The 18,084-nt window shown below is 49.4% G+C and overlaps 1 protein-coding gene across 1 annotated transcript in view; it reads right to left on the bottom strand.

Moving 5' to 3' along the window:
• Positions 1–18,084, bottom strand: part of LOC131285397 (E3 ubiquitin-protein ligase highwire) — a 28,188-nt gene that overhangs the window by 7,666 nt on the left and 2,438 nt on the right. Inside the window, 11 exon segments of the mRNA XM_058314252.1 lie at positions 543–706; positions 809–1,211; positions 1,342–1,573; positions 9,999–12,049; positions 12,904–13,924; positions 14,021–14,527; positions 14,625–15,120; positions 15,188–15,475; positions 15,523–15,530; positions 15,571–15,820; positions 17,261–18,064. Coding sequence (XP_058170235.1) covers positions 543–706; positions 809–1,211; positions 1,342–1,573; positions 9,999–12,049; positions 12,904–13,924; positions 14,021–14,527; positions 14,625–15,120; positions 15,188–15,475; positions 15,523–15,530; positions 15,571–15,820; positions 17,261–18,064 — 6,224 coding nt within the window.

The raw sequence follows: 18,084 nt of genomic DNA on the forward strand, positions 1-18,084 counted from the left end.
ATGAGTTTAATATATTTCGTCTTTGCATAATGATGCATCAGAACCAGTTTTTATTTTTTAGAAAAGGTTTTGTTTTTGTTATTCATTCTCTAAGTTAAGTGGGAGAACAAACCCTACGATCCATAATCAAAACTAGACACAGAGCCTCCACGATTATCCGTGATCATTCCGCGATCTTTACTCTTCAATTAAGAAAACGACTATGGACTTAGAAAAACATGTTTATTCAAAGGTACTATCTGTGGCATTATTTTCCACAAAACAATGGATAAAATTATTATTATTTCTATAAAATAAAGTATATCTCAGCGTTTTTATAAACTTCGTTACCACGTGCGAATTTGGTCTTTTTTACTAATTTTTTAACAGGTTGAGGATCATCCACCGAACAGACTTTCGACAGTCCTCATTAAACAATGTTACCCTTTCGTAATTTTACATCCAATCCAATTGCTTTTAGGTATTTTTCCCATCAATGCCGATGTTACCCGTTAACTTTAATTCAAAAATATTTAACAATAATCATTCAACAATTCACTTACCTCGTCACCATAAGCGACAATACCATTGGGTCGGACAATTCCAATCTGCTCCGATTGGAGCGTCGGATGCAGCCGCACGCGCAACCCAGCCGAGTTCTTCGCTAGGAACTTCCGCAGCTTCGTCGGTGGATGGACTTTCTTTAGCCCCTGTCCACTCCCCGGCGCTCCCTTCTCGCCGCAGTGCGCCTTCGACACCACACCGGACGCACCACTTCCGCCCGCACCACCACCACCACCCCCACCAGCTCCACCGGCTCCACCGGCACCGCCCGCGTCGATCACCTCGAGACGGTAGATTTCCTCCTCGTCTTCCACCACCACCGGCACGCCGTCGATCTGCAGCGTCAGCTCGTACGCGCCGGCCACCATCGGCGTCCAGACGAAGCCGTACTTATTTTTACCCAGATCGTTCGCGGTTAAAATTTCCGTCGTCGCCGTCGTCGACGTGCTGGTGCTGCTCATGTTGGACGCGTACAGGCGCAGCTCCTCGAACGAGTACCCATGATACGGGCGCATGGCGCTGATTGCCTGCAGGCAGCTCTTTTCCTTCTCTTTGTACGTTGGTTCGTACGGGACGGAGGGTGGCGCAGCGGTCGGTGTTCCGGGCGACACTTTTGGCGTAATTGCGTTAACTGATGTGTCGCGGCGGAGTGATGCTTTTACTTCGATCTAGCTCACGGGGGAAGAAGAAATTCAAGAGTTAAAAAAGAAAATTCCAACTACACATGCTTCTCATATTATGCATTATGGTATTTCATGTCGGCACCGATGCATCGCTATGGCCGTGAAAATGGCTTACCTTTATTCCGGGAACGAAAATCTCCTCCCCGTACTGGTCCCGCGTCTCCAGCCGGAAGTGCGATGGCCATCCTGCTCGCAGGGGTGGCGCTTGGGGAGAAATTATTTTTATCTCACACCGGCTGGGATCCAGTCGCGATTCGGGCTGGAGCCAGGAGGCCAAGCGTGCCCCAGGCGACCCGGCAGCGACGTATATAAAATCGCGCAAGAATTGCTTCTCATAATTTTTTTCGCTGTAAAAGTAAGAGATATCGATTAGAGGCTTGAACATGTGCATATCATACGAAATTCTACTACAGAGCCGCGACCATTTAATCTAAAAAAACGTTTTAAACAGCCTACGATCAAGCCTTTTAAATTTTTAAAACCCACCGTGCTGTAACCACCTTGGCAGTGGTTCACTTTTCCACAGGGTTACTAGAACGAAGCAACATTTGCTTCTTGCGGTTGACACTTGCCGCAGAACTGTCAGTTGATCCGAAGCGATCGTTCGCTAGAATGTTAAAAACCTGTTCGTCGCAGGTCTTTGTTTTAGTGCGTATTGACCGTCCAGCGGAGTGGGTGCGGTCAGTAGAGCTGTTTTTGTAAATTTTTTATTCTTTTCAAACACTTCGTGCTCCTATAAATCGTACTCATCTACGTTGTATACATGATTGTACAGGACTAGAGATTAAGAAGTGTGTTCAAAACACTTTGGTGCAGTGCAGCAAGTGAAGTCTTTAAATGTTTAAAGCTCGTTGAAAGATACATCCGGCCGCTGGCAGTACCAGAAGCACCAGCAGCAGCAGCAAATTTATTCGTAGCTCGCGCGATGCACCACCCCTTCCACACCCCATTGCAGCAGTAGTCTTGCGTTGTCCATTCATCACCATCTTTATGTTTTGTTTTTCTTGCGATCGTTCGTGTTGTTTTGGTGCGGGGCAGTGAGAAAATGTCAAGAGTGTACGCTGCTTCGGTCGTTTGTGCAAGAGCAAACAGGATCGGACGGGCTCGGTACGGAGGGCGGGTGGACAAATTGTTCGGAAGGGCAAGTTATTCTATTTTTTTCCTTCGCCCGATCGGAACCTTCCCATGCGTGATTAGATGTTAATTGCTTGTGAAGTGATAGGTTTGGCTAGCAAACGGCTTTACCGACACCGAGACCCTGCGTGAGGCAATTAAACTTGATTTGCTTCCACCGACCGTTTTACGTAGTGATTTTTCTCAACAATCTGTGTCTTTTTGTGATGAATGTATGCCACATATTTCTCGTATAATTGTGTACGGAAATAGGGTAACAAAATCTCGCAGTGCAGTGTTGTGCTAGGCAATGAAAAAATAAACAAAATTTTCCAAACATTATCTTACGCCGTCCTAATCGTACGTCCAGGTATAGAAGTATTGGTTTGCAAACGGGAGTTGCTGCTGGATCGTGCTGCTCCTCCCAAACGATGAGCAGATCAAATAAACAAATAACCATAAATCCCCTGTGAGTCATCGCGAAAACAGAAGATCTCCAAACACACGGCAAAGTGGCGCCCGCTAATCGCGCGAACAAAACTATCAGTTGCCAGATCCAAGGCGAAAATGTGACACAACAGACGATTTCTTCACTCAGCTCAGCAAGGTGCCATCAGTGAACAAACCAGTACAAACGAGCCATGGAACCACGCCGACCGGGGCCCATCGTTTCGATGGGTAGCCGCGTAGTTGCCGCTCTCACACTGATCCTCGCGATAGTGTCCAACCTTCCAAGTACCTCCGCCAGCGAGCCGATTTGTCCCGGGCTGTGTACATGCACCAAAAGCAAGTTCATCACCGTGGACTGCGTGTTCGGGGGTCAGCTAGCTCCGTCGGGCAACTCGATCGATCGACATTTTGTGCTAGATGATCGTCTGCAACTTCCTTCGGGCGCTACGGCACTCAACATCAAGCTGGTCACCGGTGGACACGTTACCGTCCGAAAAGGATTCTTCAAGCAGGACAACGTTAACCACCTTTCGATCGATGGAGGCGACCTCCCAGTGGGCGCCAGCTCAACTGTCGAATTTCACGAGGGTGCTCTGTGCAACAATCATGGCACATTTCCAGAGATTCTGGTATCGAACGTCAGCAGGCTGGAGTTGCATAAAAATGTATCATGTGGTAAGTTCGCTCATTTTTATTTTCAATAAACCACCGTCCTAACGAACGGCATATGCATCTTCCTTTCTTCAGGTGCGCATTTACTGAATGTCATGCACGTGAAAACTGTGTGGCTAAAGACTGAATTTTTATCGGTGGATGGAACGGAACTTTTTATAGCAGATGTCCATGAGTTAAAAATCGAGCCGAACGCCTTCCGTGGCTCAACATCGTCCAAGGTACGTACGTTTGCATTATGCTGAAACACCAAAATGAATCAAACAAACCACCAAATCATTTTCAGGTGGAAATCCACAGCACCACCATCGATAGTCTTCCAAAGCTCGGGGCATCCTTTCGCTTGCTAAGTTTTAACGATTGTAAGATTAATGACATAGAAACGCACGCATTCGATGCGAACGAGATAGAGCACGTGGAGTTCGTTAACTGCCGCTTGAAGAACCTCCACCAGCAGGCGCTGACGGACAAATTGCTTAGCAATTCCCTCATCTTCCGTGGATGTGCCATCCAGCGCATCGAGAGGCAGTTCGTGGACGGGTGCGGATTAAAAGAGCTGCAGCTCGAAGGGAACAGGTACGTCACTGCTAAAGCAAAGTATTGTCGCAATGATAAGATAATGAGATAAACGAGCTTAGCTAAGCTCGGAAGCGATCGTTGAACATCTTTCTGAAATCAGACTGAACTGAGGAGATTTAAAACATCATTTTTAATTTTCTATGTAGAATCGAAGAAATTGCCCCCGGTGCCTTCAATTATACCAGTATTCACACAATCATCGTAGACAATATCATCACAAAAACGGGCAAAGAATGGCTACACCCGAAGGGCTGGACGAACGTAACGGTAACCGGTAATTCGTTCGGAGCATTCGATGGATTTTCGCTGGGCAGTTCTGACGGTGGCTCAGCGGCTAGTTGTTATTTCGGAAACAACAGCATCCTTCAGCCGCAGAATGGCGGTTTCGCTTTCGCACGCAAGTGTCGAGTGGATGCGGTGCACTTTTACCGTGAATGCGACTGCAAGTACGACAGCTGGTTGGCGGATCTGTTCGGAACGGCGCAGTTAGCAAACGCCGCGTCCGCGACCTGCAAGGTTGAGGAAAGCCTGCGCTACTGCTTCAACCGAAGCGTGCCGGCATCGAACGAAACGGCATCCGATGAGCGCGTTAATGTGCACTTCTATCTGACGGAATTCTGCCAGAAGGGTGGTTCGAATCAATGTTCAACCTATTCGTCCGGTGCCGGTGGAGGTGGAAAGCAGAGTGAACTGAAACCTCCACCGTTTATACCGTCGGAAAAGATCGACTCTCTAGAAGGGGATGCGGAAGGTGGCCTCGCTAGTATCAAGCGTGAGTGGCTTTACGGTGGAGCTGTTTTCGTTCTACTGCTGGGCGTTGCGGTAATCCTCTTCATCTGGATCTACTGCAATCGCAAGCATAAGGAAACCCATATACCCATGACAGATCAATCCAGCCGAGCGGGCACCATGCTACCCGCCGTCCAACCACGGCCGGCCTCGCTCACCCGCGGTGATAAAAAAGTAATGGAAAATGCACTACGCTGGCTGCGGGATACGTACGATCCGAAGGTGTGGGCCGAAATCAACGACCCAATGCAACAGCTGCTGACCAAGTCCAACGGGGCCATCAGTGAGCAGGATAAGGTGCGCCTGATCGGAAGCATCCTGGAGAGCTTCAGACGGCACAACATCAACGGCGATCAGATCGTGGCATTGAATGCCATTTTCTACCAATACCTGGGCCCATCAGCTTCGGAGCATCCCACCGATGGGGCGCGAACCGATAACGAGCGACCCGAGGATCCGCAGGCGCACATCTATGCCGAGGTTCAACACAATCGGCAGCTTATGACGCATGACAGTTTGGGTCTGCTTGGGGACTACGCGGCTCCGTTGGATCATGGCCGCGCAACGACGGTGCCGGAAGGCATCTATGCCGAGCCAATATTACGTAATGAGCATGATCACCAGCTATTGCAACGCAATGGTAAGCCATTAAGACATTATCCTTTTTAAGTGGGAGACAAAAATGTGTTTTTATAGACATTTTTGACAAACAATTCTAATCCAAAATAACTGGATGGTTTTATACAAAACCGATGATAAAACGATAATGTCTTTCAAGAACGATCATGTTTGTGTCCATCACATTTTCCGCTTCTCTCACCTCTCACAATTTCATCTTTATCTTTCACTCCCTTAGGCAATCGATCTTGCGTCAGCCCTTATGCCATTGGTGATGCAACTGTGATGCGGAATTCGGCTGGCGTTGAATCGGGCAATCTACCCGATGTCATCCTTCCCCGACCGCGCATGAGGATGCCCGGTAACGGCAACGATACACTAGAAGACGACGACGACGACGAAAACGATGATGATTACGACGACGAAATCGACGGTGAACCGGAGCGCAAAACGATGCTGCGCCCACCGGACACGGACTCGGATGGTAATGCCGCCGGTGTCGGTGCCACCGGCGGGCCGACGTACGCTATCTCAATGAAGAAACTCAACCGTGGCGCGAGGAGAGACAATACACCGCTACCACCACTGCCGGCACCGAGGGCCGCCACGACGGCAGCAGGAGAAACCGGGGCGGTACAACAAGCGACCGACGAGTCGGACGGGACGGACGGTAACCGGTCGGAACATTCCGGCAGCAGTATGCAAACGGTTCGCATTGAGGACATCACCCTTGCCGATGAGGGACCCTAGTGTGGAGCAGTTTGAGTGTAATAAATAGTAATAAAACTAAACAAAATCTAAACCTGCTTAGCATATCCGTCCACTTGTCGTCGGGTCAGTTACGGAGAAGCGTGTAAAGTGAACTGAACAAACATTCCATCTGCCCCTAAGGTGAGTCATGCCAGCTGTCCTGCTCCCGCTGGAAGACATCTTCGAAGCGTTTACCTACTATCTTATCGCAAGACCTCGTTGTGCGTGATAATTCGTCGTATCGATAAGCACACCATGACTGTTTGTGTGTGGCTGATCGTGCACATTCTTCGCTTGTACTTGTTTGGTACCGATTTTTCCACCTTCTACACGTTATCAGTATATCCAATCGGTGGACAGCAAGCAAACCTGCCCGAGTATTTTCAGTGCACAGCCGTTTCTCAACCAGTTCAGTGTGCGGAAACAGATGTTTTAGAAACTTTATCCGCAATAAATAAAAAACGCACCATGGAATCATCTCGATACCGCAGACAGTTCGCCGTGTTTCTACTACTTTTCGGTGGTCTCCTCGGTCGTGCTGCATACGGCGAGCAAGAGCAATTGGAACAGATTGTCCGGGAGCCGTTGCGATGCGAGCGTATCGACGGCACCCAGGGACGTTTGGCGAACGAGCAAGAGTGGAGATTTTTGGGCGGCCGTGCCGGGGACCGGCTGCTGCTGTGCGATTGTGCACAGGCTGGCCAGCAAAATGGGCATCGGAATCCGTTCGATACGGACGATTACGACCACGAGCAACAGGTAGGTCGTGAGGGATTTGCTTTAACCTTGAAACGGGTGTGATACAACCCGGTCCAAAGTGATAAAACAAACATTTTATGTATGCTGTGTCACACCTCGGGCGTTTGCAAGAAACTTTCTACGAGCGTCTAAATATTCTTTTAAATAAACGATTCTAAAGATAGCCCGACAGTGAGTCATGGAAAGTTCCGCCGTATGTGATTGTGCGCTCATGGTGCTCTATTTATTTTATCTTCTTCCGCTACGTACGAACAGTTGCAAGCGCAGCAACCTCCATACATACTCCCTGCCTTCGAGTCCACGACCGTCGCGACCGACATTCTGATCGCCAACTGTCACCAGCTGCTCGTGCCCACCGGTACGTTCCGCGCGTTACGCGCCGGATTTCTACCCCGAACGGTTCGCTTCATTGACATTGATCAGCTGACGGTGGAATCGTTCGCATTTGAAACGAGTGGAGCTCCCACGGGCGGGGCCGGAACTATCAACAACAACATCCACGACCGCCACCCGATCCTTGGTCCGATCGCGCTGCGCTTCGAACGCTGCCAGCTGGAGGAACTTCCGGCCAACGTGTTTCACGGGGCCGCCCTTCGTTCTGTGCAGTTTGTCGGCACGACGATCGGTGCCATTCGCTCGTTAGCGGTCGGTATCCGGTTGCACCAATTTCGCATCGCCGACAGTGTCGTTGGCCGCTTCGGGCGCCACTCGTTCAAGCGAGCCCAGATGGAGCAGCTGCAGCTGCATAACGTGACGATGCTCGACCCATGGCCCTCGCAGGCCTGGCAGGGACTGATCGTCAGCGAATCGATACGCATTACCAACTCCACCTTTCTGCAAACGGTACATCCGGCCGCCATCATTGAAAGTAGTAAGTATAAAGAGAGACTTTCAGGAGTCTCCATGTCTACAAAGGTTTTAATTTGCCATTTAATGACCTTTTACATCGAGATTATGTTGAGTTTTTCTAACCGTAATCCAAATTCGACGCCGCAACTCGTTACAAGCGTTCTTTGAAAATCAATAGTATCGGTTCAGAGATCGATTCCAGCTAAAAAGTCCTCCATCACAAACTTTAAAAACTCTCTACCTAAGAACATACACCGTTTCCAATATATTTTCATACAAGCATAAATTGTTTCATAGTACTTAGCCGGATACTGATTATTAATATAAATTAATTCATAGCAAATGTTCTGGAATTACAGAACAAGTTATTTTTTATCACCTTCAAACATTTTCCACCTTCAATCAACCGACCCAAACCGGTTTTAAGTAATAACTTTCATCGATGTTGCGACAGTGAACAGGACCAAAGTGAATACCTTTTGCATGCGGCTCATGGTGTACTAGAAGTCCGTAAATCCGTTGCTCAACAATTCGATATAATTGTCCATAATCAGTTATGGACCAAAATAACAAGGCGTTCCGACAAGAGTTGGATAAGTTTTATGCATGCCTGCAGATGCATATATCCTTGATGAATTAAAAAAACGACAAAACTTTAGAGAATCATCGATCACTAGCGTCTTCATGAAACAATTTCGAATCAATTTTTTCGAAAGATGGTTAGCCTGCTGCCGGAAAAAATCGTTGGAAATAACACTTCCAGCATGCCGAAAAATTAAGAAAGTTACTCTTTTGGGCTTTTTTTAAATTGAAGAACTCAAATCTAAATGAATCACTGTTTCTTGACAACGTGATATCCCAGGTCTTGTTTCAGTACACTAGTACAGTAGCGCCAATTTTACAGTTATGAGGATCAGGGACAATTTTTTGCATTCACCGTTTTATTTCTGCGCAAAATTCCTCCCTGGTGCTCTTGATCGCTAACTCAAGCTTAACCGAAGGCTTCGACAGAATCTTTTCCGGCCATCTAACGATCGTTAGTCCCACAGTACTTTCTAATATGTCGACACACATAATCACGACCTAATCTCATAAAACTGCTGAAAATAGCGCCTGAAAGATCTTTTTCCTAAAACTGTTTCATCATCATTCAACAAACAGAACTTTCCATCAGCTTTCGATGATCTGATCGATGAAACATAAATGTAATATTATTAACTAATAGTAATAATAATAATAATAATAATAATAACAATAATAATAATAATAATAATAATAATAATAATAATAATAATGCAATACAATAAAAATATACAGAAAAGGAAGAGTTTATGAGACACGGTGTAGATATGAGGGAGGAGGGCTTCTAAATGATAATTATTTGCCATCTTTTTCACAGCAACCGATGAGCTTGTTATCCAGGACAACGTGTTCAATCAATCCATAGCCGATGAAGCTTTTCAACTCGCCGTGAAAACTCGCATATGGCTGATAGGCAACGCATTCGGTCAACTCTCATCAAATCTATTCCGTGGTAAGTAAACCGGCTAGCATATTCATCTCCACAAACTCACATGGTTCCGTTCGGACACAGGTGTCGTAATATCGAACGAGACCGCCTGGAACGCACTGCCCAACATTATGCTTGAGCGGAATCTGATCGAATCGTTCGAAGGCCGAACATTCCTTGCGATTCCGCGCAACTTTTCCCTTAACGTACAAGCTTTCCGAATTGCGCAGCTGGCCACGTGCGAGAGTACGAATATTTCTTCTCCAGCCGTATGGCCGGAAGTGTTCTTCCTGCGACCATTCAGCGTCACCAATCGGGACGATCCGGAGTCGTACGTGTCGGTTGAGGAATACCGCCAGCAGGAAGGATGTGACGCCGAAGGACCCGACCTGGTGCTGGTGATCGTTCTAGCGTCCCTGCTTGGAGTTACTCTGGTCGGTGGTGGCCTCGGAGGTTTCTTGTGCTACCGGCATCACCGCAAGCGTCAGCGGATGTTACTGTTGGAGCAGAAGCTCGTCCAGCCAACTCCACGCACGTACCGAGAAACGCAAATACTACTCAAGCTCGAAACGGTCGGCACACTCAAGACCGACTTCTAGACAGGGTCGGATCCCGAATTGGACATCACGTAAAACTACGCTTATTTGTAGGTTAGTTGTATGTTTCATATCGAATATACTCACAGCACTGGCAGGTGGCAGTCGAGCGCGTTCCGGATGGTCAGCATCGCGTCCGGCACCATCAGTCCCTTCGCCAGCAGTGTCGTGCCATAGCGCTCCAGTGTGGTCGCTTCCGGATCGGTCAGCCGATCGTCCGGGTCGTCGTCGAAGCGGAGCTCCTTCCGAAGTAGGTTCCTGCTGCAGCGCCCTCCAAGGTGCGCGAGTTCGTGCTCGAGGGCAATCAGAGTTCCCCCCGCACTCGTTCCACCATGTTGGCCATGCTCGCCGTGCTCGACGGAGGCCGGCGGCAGCTGGTCGGCATTTTCGTACCCTATCACCAAACACTTGAACCCGAACGCGGGACTTTTCGGTTCGTTGACGTACGTCGAACAGGATTCGAGCGAAAGTTCTACCTCGCGGCCGGGAAGCAGCATGGCTCGCCCGGGACCGCCGTACGACCAGCGCGACGGTGTGTTGTACATGCGCACCGTGCACCAATCGTCCACCGGTTCCGGTTTGTCGCTCGCTCCGGTCCGGCTCGGAATCTTTACCTTCACGCGATCCTCCTCCTGGACGGTTCCGCACTGCGCGTCGAATGTAAGGCACATCCAGCGCACGGTCGGTGGAAAGCGCACCCGATATGCCGTAAGTCCGGCCGTTCGGTACGGATGGTCACTCTCTAGGATGCAGTAGTGCTGACTGGTCGTGTTCATGCTCGTCGCCGACGAGGTTATCAGCGTCGCACCGCTGCTGTGGCCCATGTGCCCGCTGCTGGCCTTCACCACTCCCATCACGCCGTTCCGCTGTCGGCGCAGTTCGTTGAGCGCCGTAATGGGTGGTAATATTTCCTGCACCATCGCGAGCACCTCCACCGACACCTTCAGATCCATCCGGATGCAGCGTTCCAGCTGTGCCAACGTCAACGGAAGCAGGTAGCGGAACAGACAGTTCACCACCGACGGCGAGCGGGTCGTACGTGCTCGGAACAGATCCCAAACGGTTCGCTTGCGCATGGGTACCACGGCCATCACTGCCGCAGCACTCGCTGGCAGCTCCATTTCATTTCCATTTGCCGCCATCCCGATACCGGCACCGTTCGCAGCGCCACTGACCGCCGCCGGGCCACCACCACCACCACCAATCGCCTCCGATGCACTGTCGATTTCGCCGTACGGATCATACGGGGTGGCTGCTCCGGCCGTGCCACTACTGCCTCGGAACGTCTCGAGCAGTCCTTTCGGTAGCACTTTGCCGATCGTACGACGCGTTCGCTCGATCGTAGTTGCCGCCGCGTTGGACGAAAGGACGCTCACTAGCCCCGTCGTGCCCACGTCCAGATGTTCCTCGATCGGAGTTATGTTGTGCTCCGAATCGATCGCTACTCCTCCACCGGAACCACCAGCACCGCCACCACCACCACCACCTAGCATCATTCCATTTGCTCCCACCACACCGGACGATGCGGACGACGAAGGTGTCGAGGATGTTTCCGACGACGAAGGGGCCCGCATTCCGGGCGAAGCGGATGTCCACAGGGCAAGCTCGTGAGCAACGGTCAGCAACTCCCGGCAGCGACCAACAATAGCTCGGGCTACCTCCAATGCAAGATCACGCGCTTGTGTCCGACAGTTGCCCAACTCGCGTCCATTGCCACCGTTTGCCCCGCCAAGCTGGAAACTGCCAGCGGCACCGGCCGGTGTGCAGTGGTACAGGATGGCCGGTATCTGCCCCCGTGCCGGGGTCGTTCCGTTGAAGCTTAGATCGCACGGGTAGAAACGGAACGTCACCGTTCCGCAGGGTCCTCGAAGCGACGACTGGCCGCAATCGCCGGACAGCGTTCGTGCTCCCTGGCTGCACAGACGCAGCGCGTAGCGATGGTTTTCCTTCAGCAGCACCGCCCGGTTGAAACGTAGTTCGGCCATATGCTGTCGTACTGCCGTTTGATCGTACGATCCGACGATCGACTCCAGTACCTCCCAACGGTGCGAATGGGAGTAGGTGTGCGAGTGGGATGAATGGTGACTATCGTACAGCAACTCCAGCTGATACTCGTAACTGCCTGATCCGGAATAGACCTGCGGGGAATGGAAACAGGAGTAGTATTAGAAACTGTGGACCTTAATGTGGAACTAAATCTAAGTCAACGAATACACATGGAACTTCGTAAAGTGAAAATATTTATATATAGGAAAATTAGGAAGACCCTACAACTAATATTTCGGAAACAAACTGTTATACGCCAGTAAGATGCAGCGTGAACCCGGGCTCTCCGTAGATGAGTTCCATCTTCGGGTGATGCCACGATCGGGATCACAAAGGGATCGCCGTAGCTGACGGGGCCGAAGCGTTGGCCTCGCTCTCTGGCTACCTGACCTCCGGTGCGTTCGGACGTGTGTAGCGTAACGGGTTTCATAATTTTAATATGTTTTATTGTCTAAGAGTCTAAGTAGAAAATAAAGAGCTTTTAAACCCAAAAACATAAAACAAACTAATAAACTACTTGTGATAAGGACAACAATGAAAAAAGAAATTAGCAGAACAGACCAGAAAAGTCAGCCTAGTGGTAAGGGTAACATTGGTAAGTGGAAACACATTGTTTCAACAACTATAAAATAAAAGGATATATACACGTGCAGTAAAGTTTAAATGAGAATCAATTTTTTTTCCTGTTTAGTCTTGTCTAGCTGTTGTACTATTAACTAAAGTAATTAGTAGCAAGAAGCATAGTAATTTAGACAATGAAACATTGAATACAAAATCGTCAAGCTCGTCGGCTAAACAATTCAATTAATTTGCAAGTTCTCTTTGCAGCAATTTTTTTAATTATAAGCATTTCTGGATGCTTACATGACAATTACAATGATTTTTTTCTAGCAAATATCAAATGTGTTTGGACATTAATTTTCGCATCTGATATGATGATACTTACACAAGCTCCGGCAATCGATATTCCAGGCCGATCGACGGTGAACGCAATTGCGTCTGGCCCAAAGTTGCCCGTGTTCCACGTCTTGCCGAGATCAATCTTCCCAAAGCGACTGCCGGTGCTGTACAAACGGTTGCTGCCCATCGGCACCATCGGTGGGACCATCAAATCTGTCGCCGGCTGCTGGGCCGTGGTGTCCTCCTGATCGCCACGATCGCCACGCTGCTCACCGACCGGATCGCACCCATGATGGATGATTTCCGAGAGCAGTTTCGCCAGCAGTCGACATCCGTTGCGTATTAGCAATCGCTCCTGACTCTGGTCATCATCCGGATCGTCGTCCTGATCGCTATCGTCCTCATCGCCCTCACTGTCCCCATCGCCGGGAGATTCATTTCGATAAGCGCACCGGCCACCACCACCGGTTGACATCGGTCTCTTGCGTCCTTCGGGTGAGCTCTCGTTATCATATTCCTCGCTAATTGACGGAGCCCGGCAACGACGTACACTTTCCGTCGCCCCATCAGTCCCTTCGTCTTCGTCGAGCTCGTAATCGTAGTCAACCCCTTCGCTGCTGCGGCAGCTACTGGCGGTGCTTGTGTTGCTATTACTACTCCCACTACTGCTACTACCCCGTCGCCGATGTCTTCCGATGCGATCCAGCTTCCGGCGCACCGGATCCGAAACGAGCTCCAGCAGCAACTCGAGCACATCCCGGAAATGCCAGTCCGGAAGATGTGGAACGCCAACCTGCGACTGTCCGACACCCTCCGTCGAGTTCGTTACCGCACCCGCACTCGTCAGTTGTTCGATTAAGCTGGCCAACATATCACGATTCCGCGAGATCAGCATACCCCCGCTTGAGGTTGACTGGGGGCGCGAGGAGGTCGACGGTACCGGTGGCGTTTGGGATGGGCTAAGAAGGATGGAAAACGTCACCCGTAGGTTAACGGACGGCTGGCAAAGACCGGCCAGGATGGCACTCAAAAGAAGACGCCCGGTATAGCGCTCCGCACTGGCACTGCTACTGGCCGATCCGTAGCTGTAACGGTACCGATCCACGCTCGGTTTACCACCGACGACGTGTTGGCTGGAGTCGGATTCACGCAACAATAGCAACCGTCGGCACAGGACTTCCCACTTCAACGGAGGTGTCGGGTAAAAGATATCAAAACACCGTACGAACGTTCGATGACATTCGGCCAACACTTCCCGCTTGGCCTTACAAAGCCGACGTCGCATCGTACGCTCCATTACCGGCAGGGTGACCCGATCGGCTAGGATGTCTATCAGAAGGGTGCGTATTTCGATGACGGCCACCGCGAGCGATTGGTGACTGCCGGATGTCGGTAATGGTGCCGCGGAGGATGACATTGGCGAGCTGGTGTTCTGATAGGAGCTTCCAAAGGGTGGCACCGAAAACTCCGCCCGAAGCTGATCTTCTGCGTGCGCGTCCGCTTCATCCTCCGTCGAGCGGGATCCGGTCGGATGATAGATGGCGTTCAAGTACCGCCGCAGAAGTCTCAAACAAGCTCTACATATGAACGATAGCCGTACGATAAGCTAGAAAGAAAACAAACGTTATGTAATTATCGATAATTTCGTCACGCGAATTAACCCGCAATACCTTCGCTTCTCCGATCAGCCCTGCATTGTTCGACATCATGGGATTCGTGGAAGAATTTTTCATTCCCCCCATCGTACCCTTCTTCTGCTCGCCGGACAAATTGCGGAACGCGTTCCATGCCCAACTCAACAGTGCCGTCAGCGACTCGAACGTTTCCCGATTGACCCCGGTTGCAAAACGTCGCGAAATGGGACACAGCGTGATTACACTTTCATCCACGCTCGAGCTGGTCAGTGTGCTGCTTACGCCACCCGCACCTGCTGAACCCGTACCCCCCGAGGCCTTCTTCCGGCGGTAGTGTACGTTTGCGTTCGCACCACCACTGTTCGACTGCTTGGAACGGCTCCCGGAGCGGAATGGAAACCTTCCCTCGTTGGCGGATGCCATGTTGGAGAATCCACTGCCAGCGTCCGCGTTCCCGAGATTCCAACGGTTCGGTGTAGGGATTGCTGGCACCTCCTCGTCCATGCTTCCCGAGCCGAACGTTGGCGTGAGCAGAACGGATCGATGCTCCGGAAGGTCCTCCTCTTGGGGATCCTCCTCGACGGTGAGATCACAAAGCTTCACCTGCCGTCCATTAGCACTGCTGAATGCTACAAACAGACAATGGTATAACATTATACAAACCTGAGCAAAATAATCCATTTGCCTTCCACCTACCACCACGTGATCCCGTGAACCAATCCGATGCGTTCACATTGACATTTCCATCCAGAGGCGACGACAGTGAACCACCCGTGGTGGATCCATCCAACGATGGCTCGAACGGTGGCCACTGGCCCGATGACCCAAGTCGCTCGGTTGCCTCCGTCAGCACATCCAAGCAGGCGAGCAAATTCAGAGCCAACTGAAACCGCGGAACCTCGGAACCGTTCCACCGTTGGGGTAGGGCTATCTCTGGACTCAAAACCGACAGCGGTTCATTCCCACCGAAGCGAATGGTATCACCTTTGTCAACCGCATCGACCGGATCCAAGGGATGTTCCTGGTGCGACTGACGTTGCTGGTTTGTCGACTGCTTTCGCTTCTGTTTTCGGCGGTACAGCTCGGCGGCGATCGGATTGAAGATCAACATCCGCTTTCGGATGCCATCGTAGCCCCATAGGACGTTGAACAGGGGATCGAGGGTGAAGGAAAAGTGCCAACGGTTGCGCCTATAAGCCTCCCGCATACCGCCGTTGCCGGAGTCGGCACGGGCATCGTATTGATTCGTCCGATGAGCACGGCAATGTCCCGTTCGACGATCGATCGTAATCGAACCAGCCAGATGTGGTTGATTGTTTGGTATGAGCACTGAAATTACGTAGCAGTTGGGGGAAAATACAAGAGTGAGCATTCAAACTATTGAAAACGAAAACTGAACTAGGGTAAGTGCACCCATAGTGGAGCTAGTACTAATAGTGGTTGTAGTGGAATAAAATCCTAGCTCTACGCCGATATATATACAATGGAGATATTTGTTCTTCTATGAAATGTTCTTTGATCTTCTGCGGAGTGTTAAAAAGATGAACCATCTCATTCCGTAATATAGAAGCTCCAAAATTCATATTTTCAAAACAGGTTGTCCCAACATGCTGCATTCCTTAAGAATCTATAACAAATATCATGATTTCCTTAAGGCTATAAAACACTGCAAAATCATTAAAACTATATGATTTCGCTACTGACATACCCCAATATAATTGATTTATACGAACTTAGTGCATTTTAGCATAATTTTATTATATTTTCATAGTTTTTACTATAGTGCCACTATAGGCACAAATACCCAAGTTGTTCCTATAGTAGCCATAGATTTTTTCACAAGTATATTTTAGTTTTATTCCGGTTTTGGCCAATATAATCAGGTAAATTTAGTGACTTTATTCTGTTTCTACAAAATAAACAAAGCGGACCTGGAGTGAAGGCTCAGCAGAAGAAGCAGAGGAAAGAAAAAATAAAGCGGGCGAAGGATACGCTATAAAGCATATACTTTAGTTTTAGCTGTAATATTCAAAGCATTTTTTATGAACTAAAATTGGACATATTTCGGTAAAACAATACAGTCTTTTCAATGACAACGCATTGGTCAAGGAGTATTTTACCGTTCTGTTTGAAATATGCTTCAAAAAAAAGTAATAGTCAAAATATATTCAAGTTTTTCGTACTACCACCACTATAGGAACACGATACCACAACTATAGGAACCATACCACCATAATAGGAGCAACCGGCTAGGAAGCAAAATACGCTTTTTTCGTGTATTTCGTATGGTTTCCGGTTAAAATAGATGTTTTTCAGAAGAAAAGTCATGTTTCGATAATAATCGATTCAAATATGTAGAATATTGTGTTCTTAACACTCATAAATTACACCTAATTGGTATTTACATTACTAAGTGCACCACTATTGGTACAGTTACCCTACATGGATGACCATTTATGAAAAAATAAAAAAAATATTTTTGAAAATTTGAAGCTTCACGAATGGTTAGTATTCAAAGGTCCTTTTTTCTAATTTGCCGAAAAACATCTCTGGACGAGATTCACGAGACTGGGTAATTTTAAAACGGTCAATAGTAAGAATTAAGGAAGTCACCTAGTATTGAACACCTCCTTCAACAGTTTCAACGCACATTTTTAGGAAAAAGGGGCTTGATCATCAAATTATTCAAATGTAACCAATGTGGTTCTACAAAAATAAATTGTATATCCCTGGTATTGATGTAAATTAAATAAATTCTAAACCACTTACAAATTGTCGATCGATCTGCCGTTACGCTGTACTTGGCTAAAGCCACCCCGTTGATGAGCGACTCCTCCACCTTGATGTACATCTGATCGCCGCTGGCCGCAATCCACGACGCACGGCGCCCCGTTCCGGGTCCAACCGACTCAATGGCCACCGGTGCGCAGTGCCAGAAAAAGTTTCCCTCGCTGCCAACGGGAGCTTCGCGGCCCAGCTGTCCCTTGTGGTAGTTGCCAAAGGTGTACACGGCACCACGGCTGCTCAACACCACAGAGTGGTTACTACCGGCCGCCACCGCCAAAATCGTACCGGTCCCGGACGGGAAGCGAATGAGATGTGGCCGACCGCCGGCCGGTGCTTGAAGATCACCGGTTCCCAGCTGCCCGTACTGGTTGCTGCCGAAGCTGTACACATCTCCGGCAGCCGTTAGCACCAGCGAGTGATGCTGACCGCAGGCCACCTGCGTCACTATCGGTGGACGGCGCGGATCCATCCCTGATTGCTGATGAGGCAGATCGACGCGCTGCGGAGGCACGGGGACGATACGTGGTGTGTCTGGGTCGGGATTGGTGTTAGTATTGGCCGCCGCGTTCGAACCTCCACAATGGCAGCAGCAGCCGCAACCGCAGCCACACTTGGCAGCGGCCGACGCGGGTGGATCGGTATTCGTGGCCGACGGGACCGTGTGGCAGGCGTTGCAAGTAGCGTTGGTTGTGTTGGGACTATTGGCCGAAATAGTGCTCATTCCATTCGCTGTTGATGTTATGGCATTCGATTGAATGTTAATGTTTGTAGTGGCCAGTTCTTCAACTAAAAAAAAAATAATGGTA

Source organism: Anopheles ziemanni, chromosome 3 (genome assembly GCF_943734765.1).
Source record: "Anopheles ziemanni chromosome 3, idAnoZiCoDA_A2_x.2, whole genome shotgun sequence".
NCBI lineage: Eukaryota > Metazoa > Arthropoda > Insecta > Diptera > Culicidae > Anopheles > Anopheles ziemanni.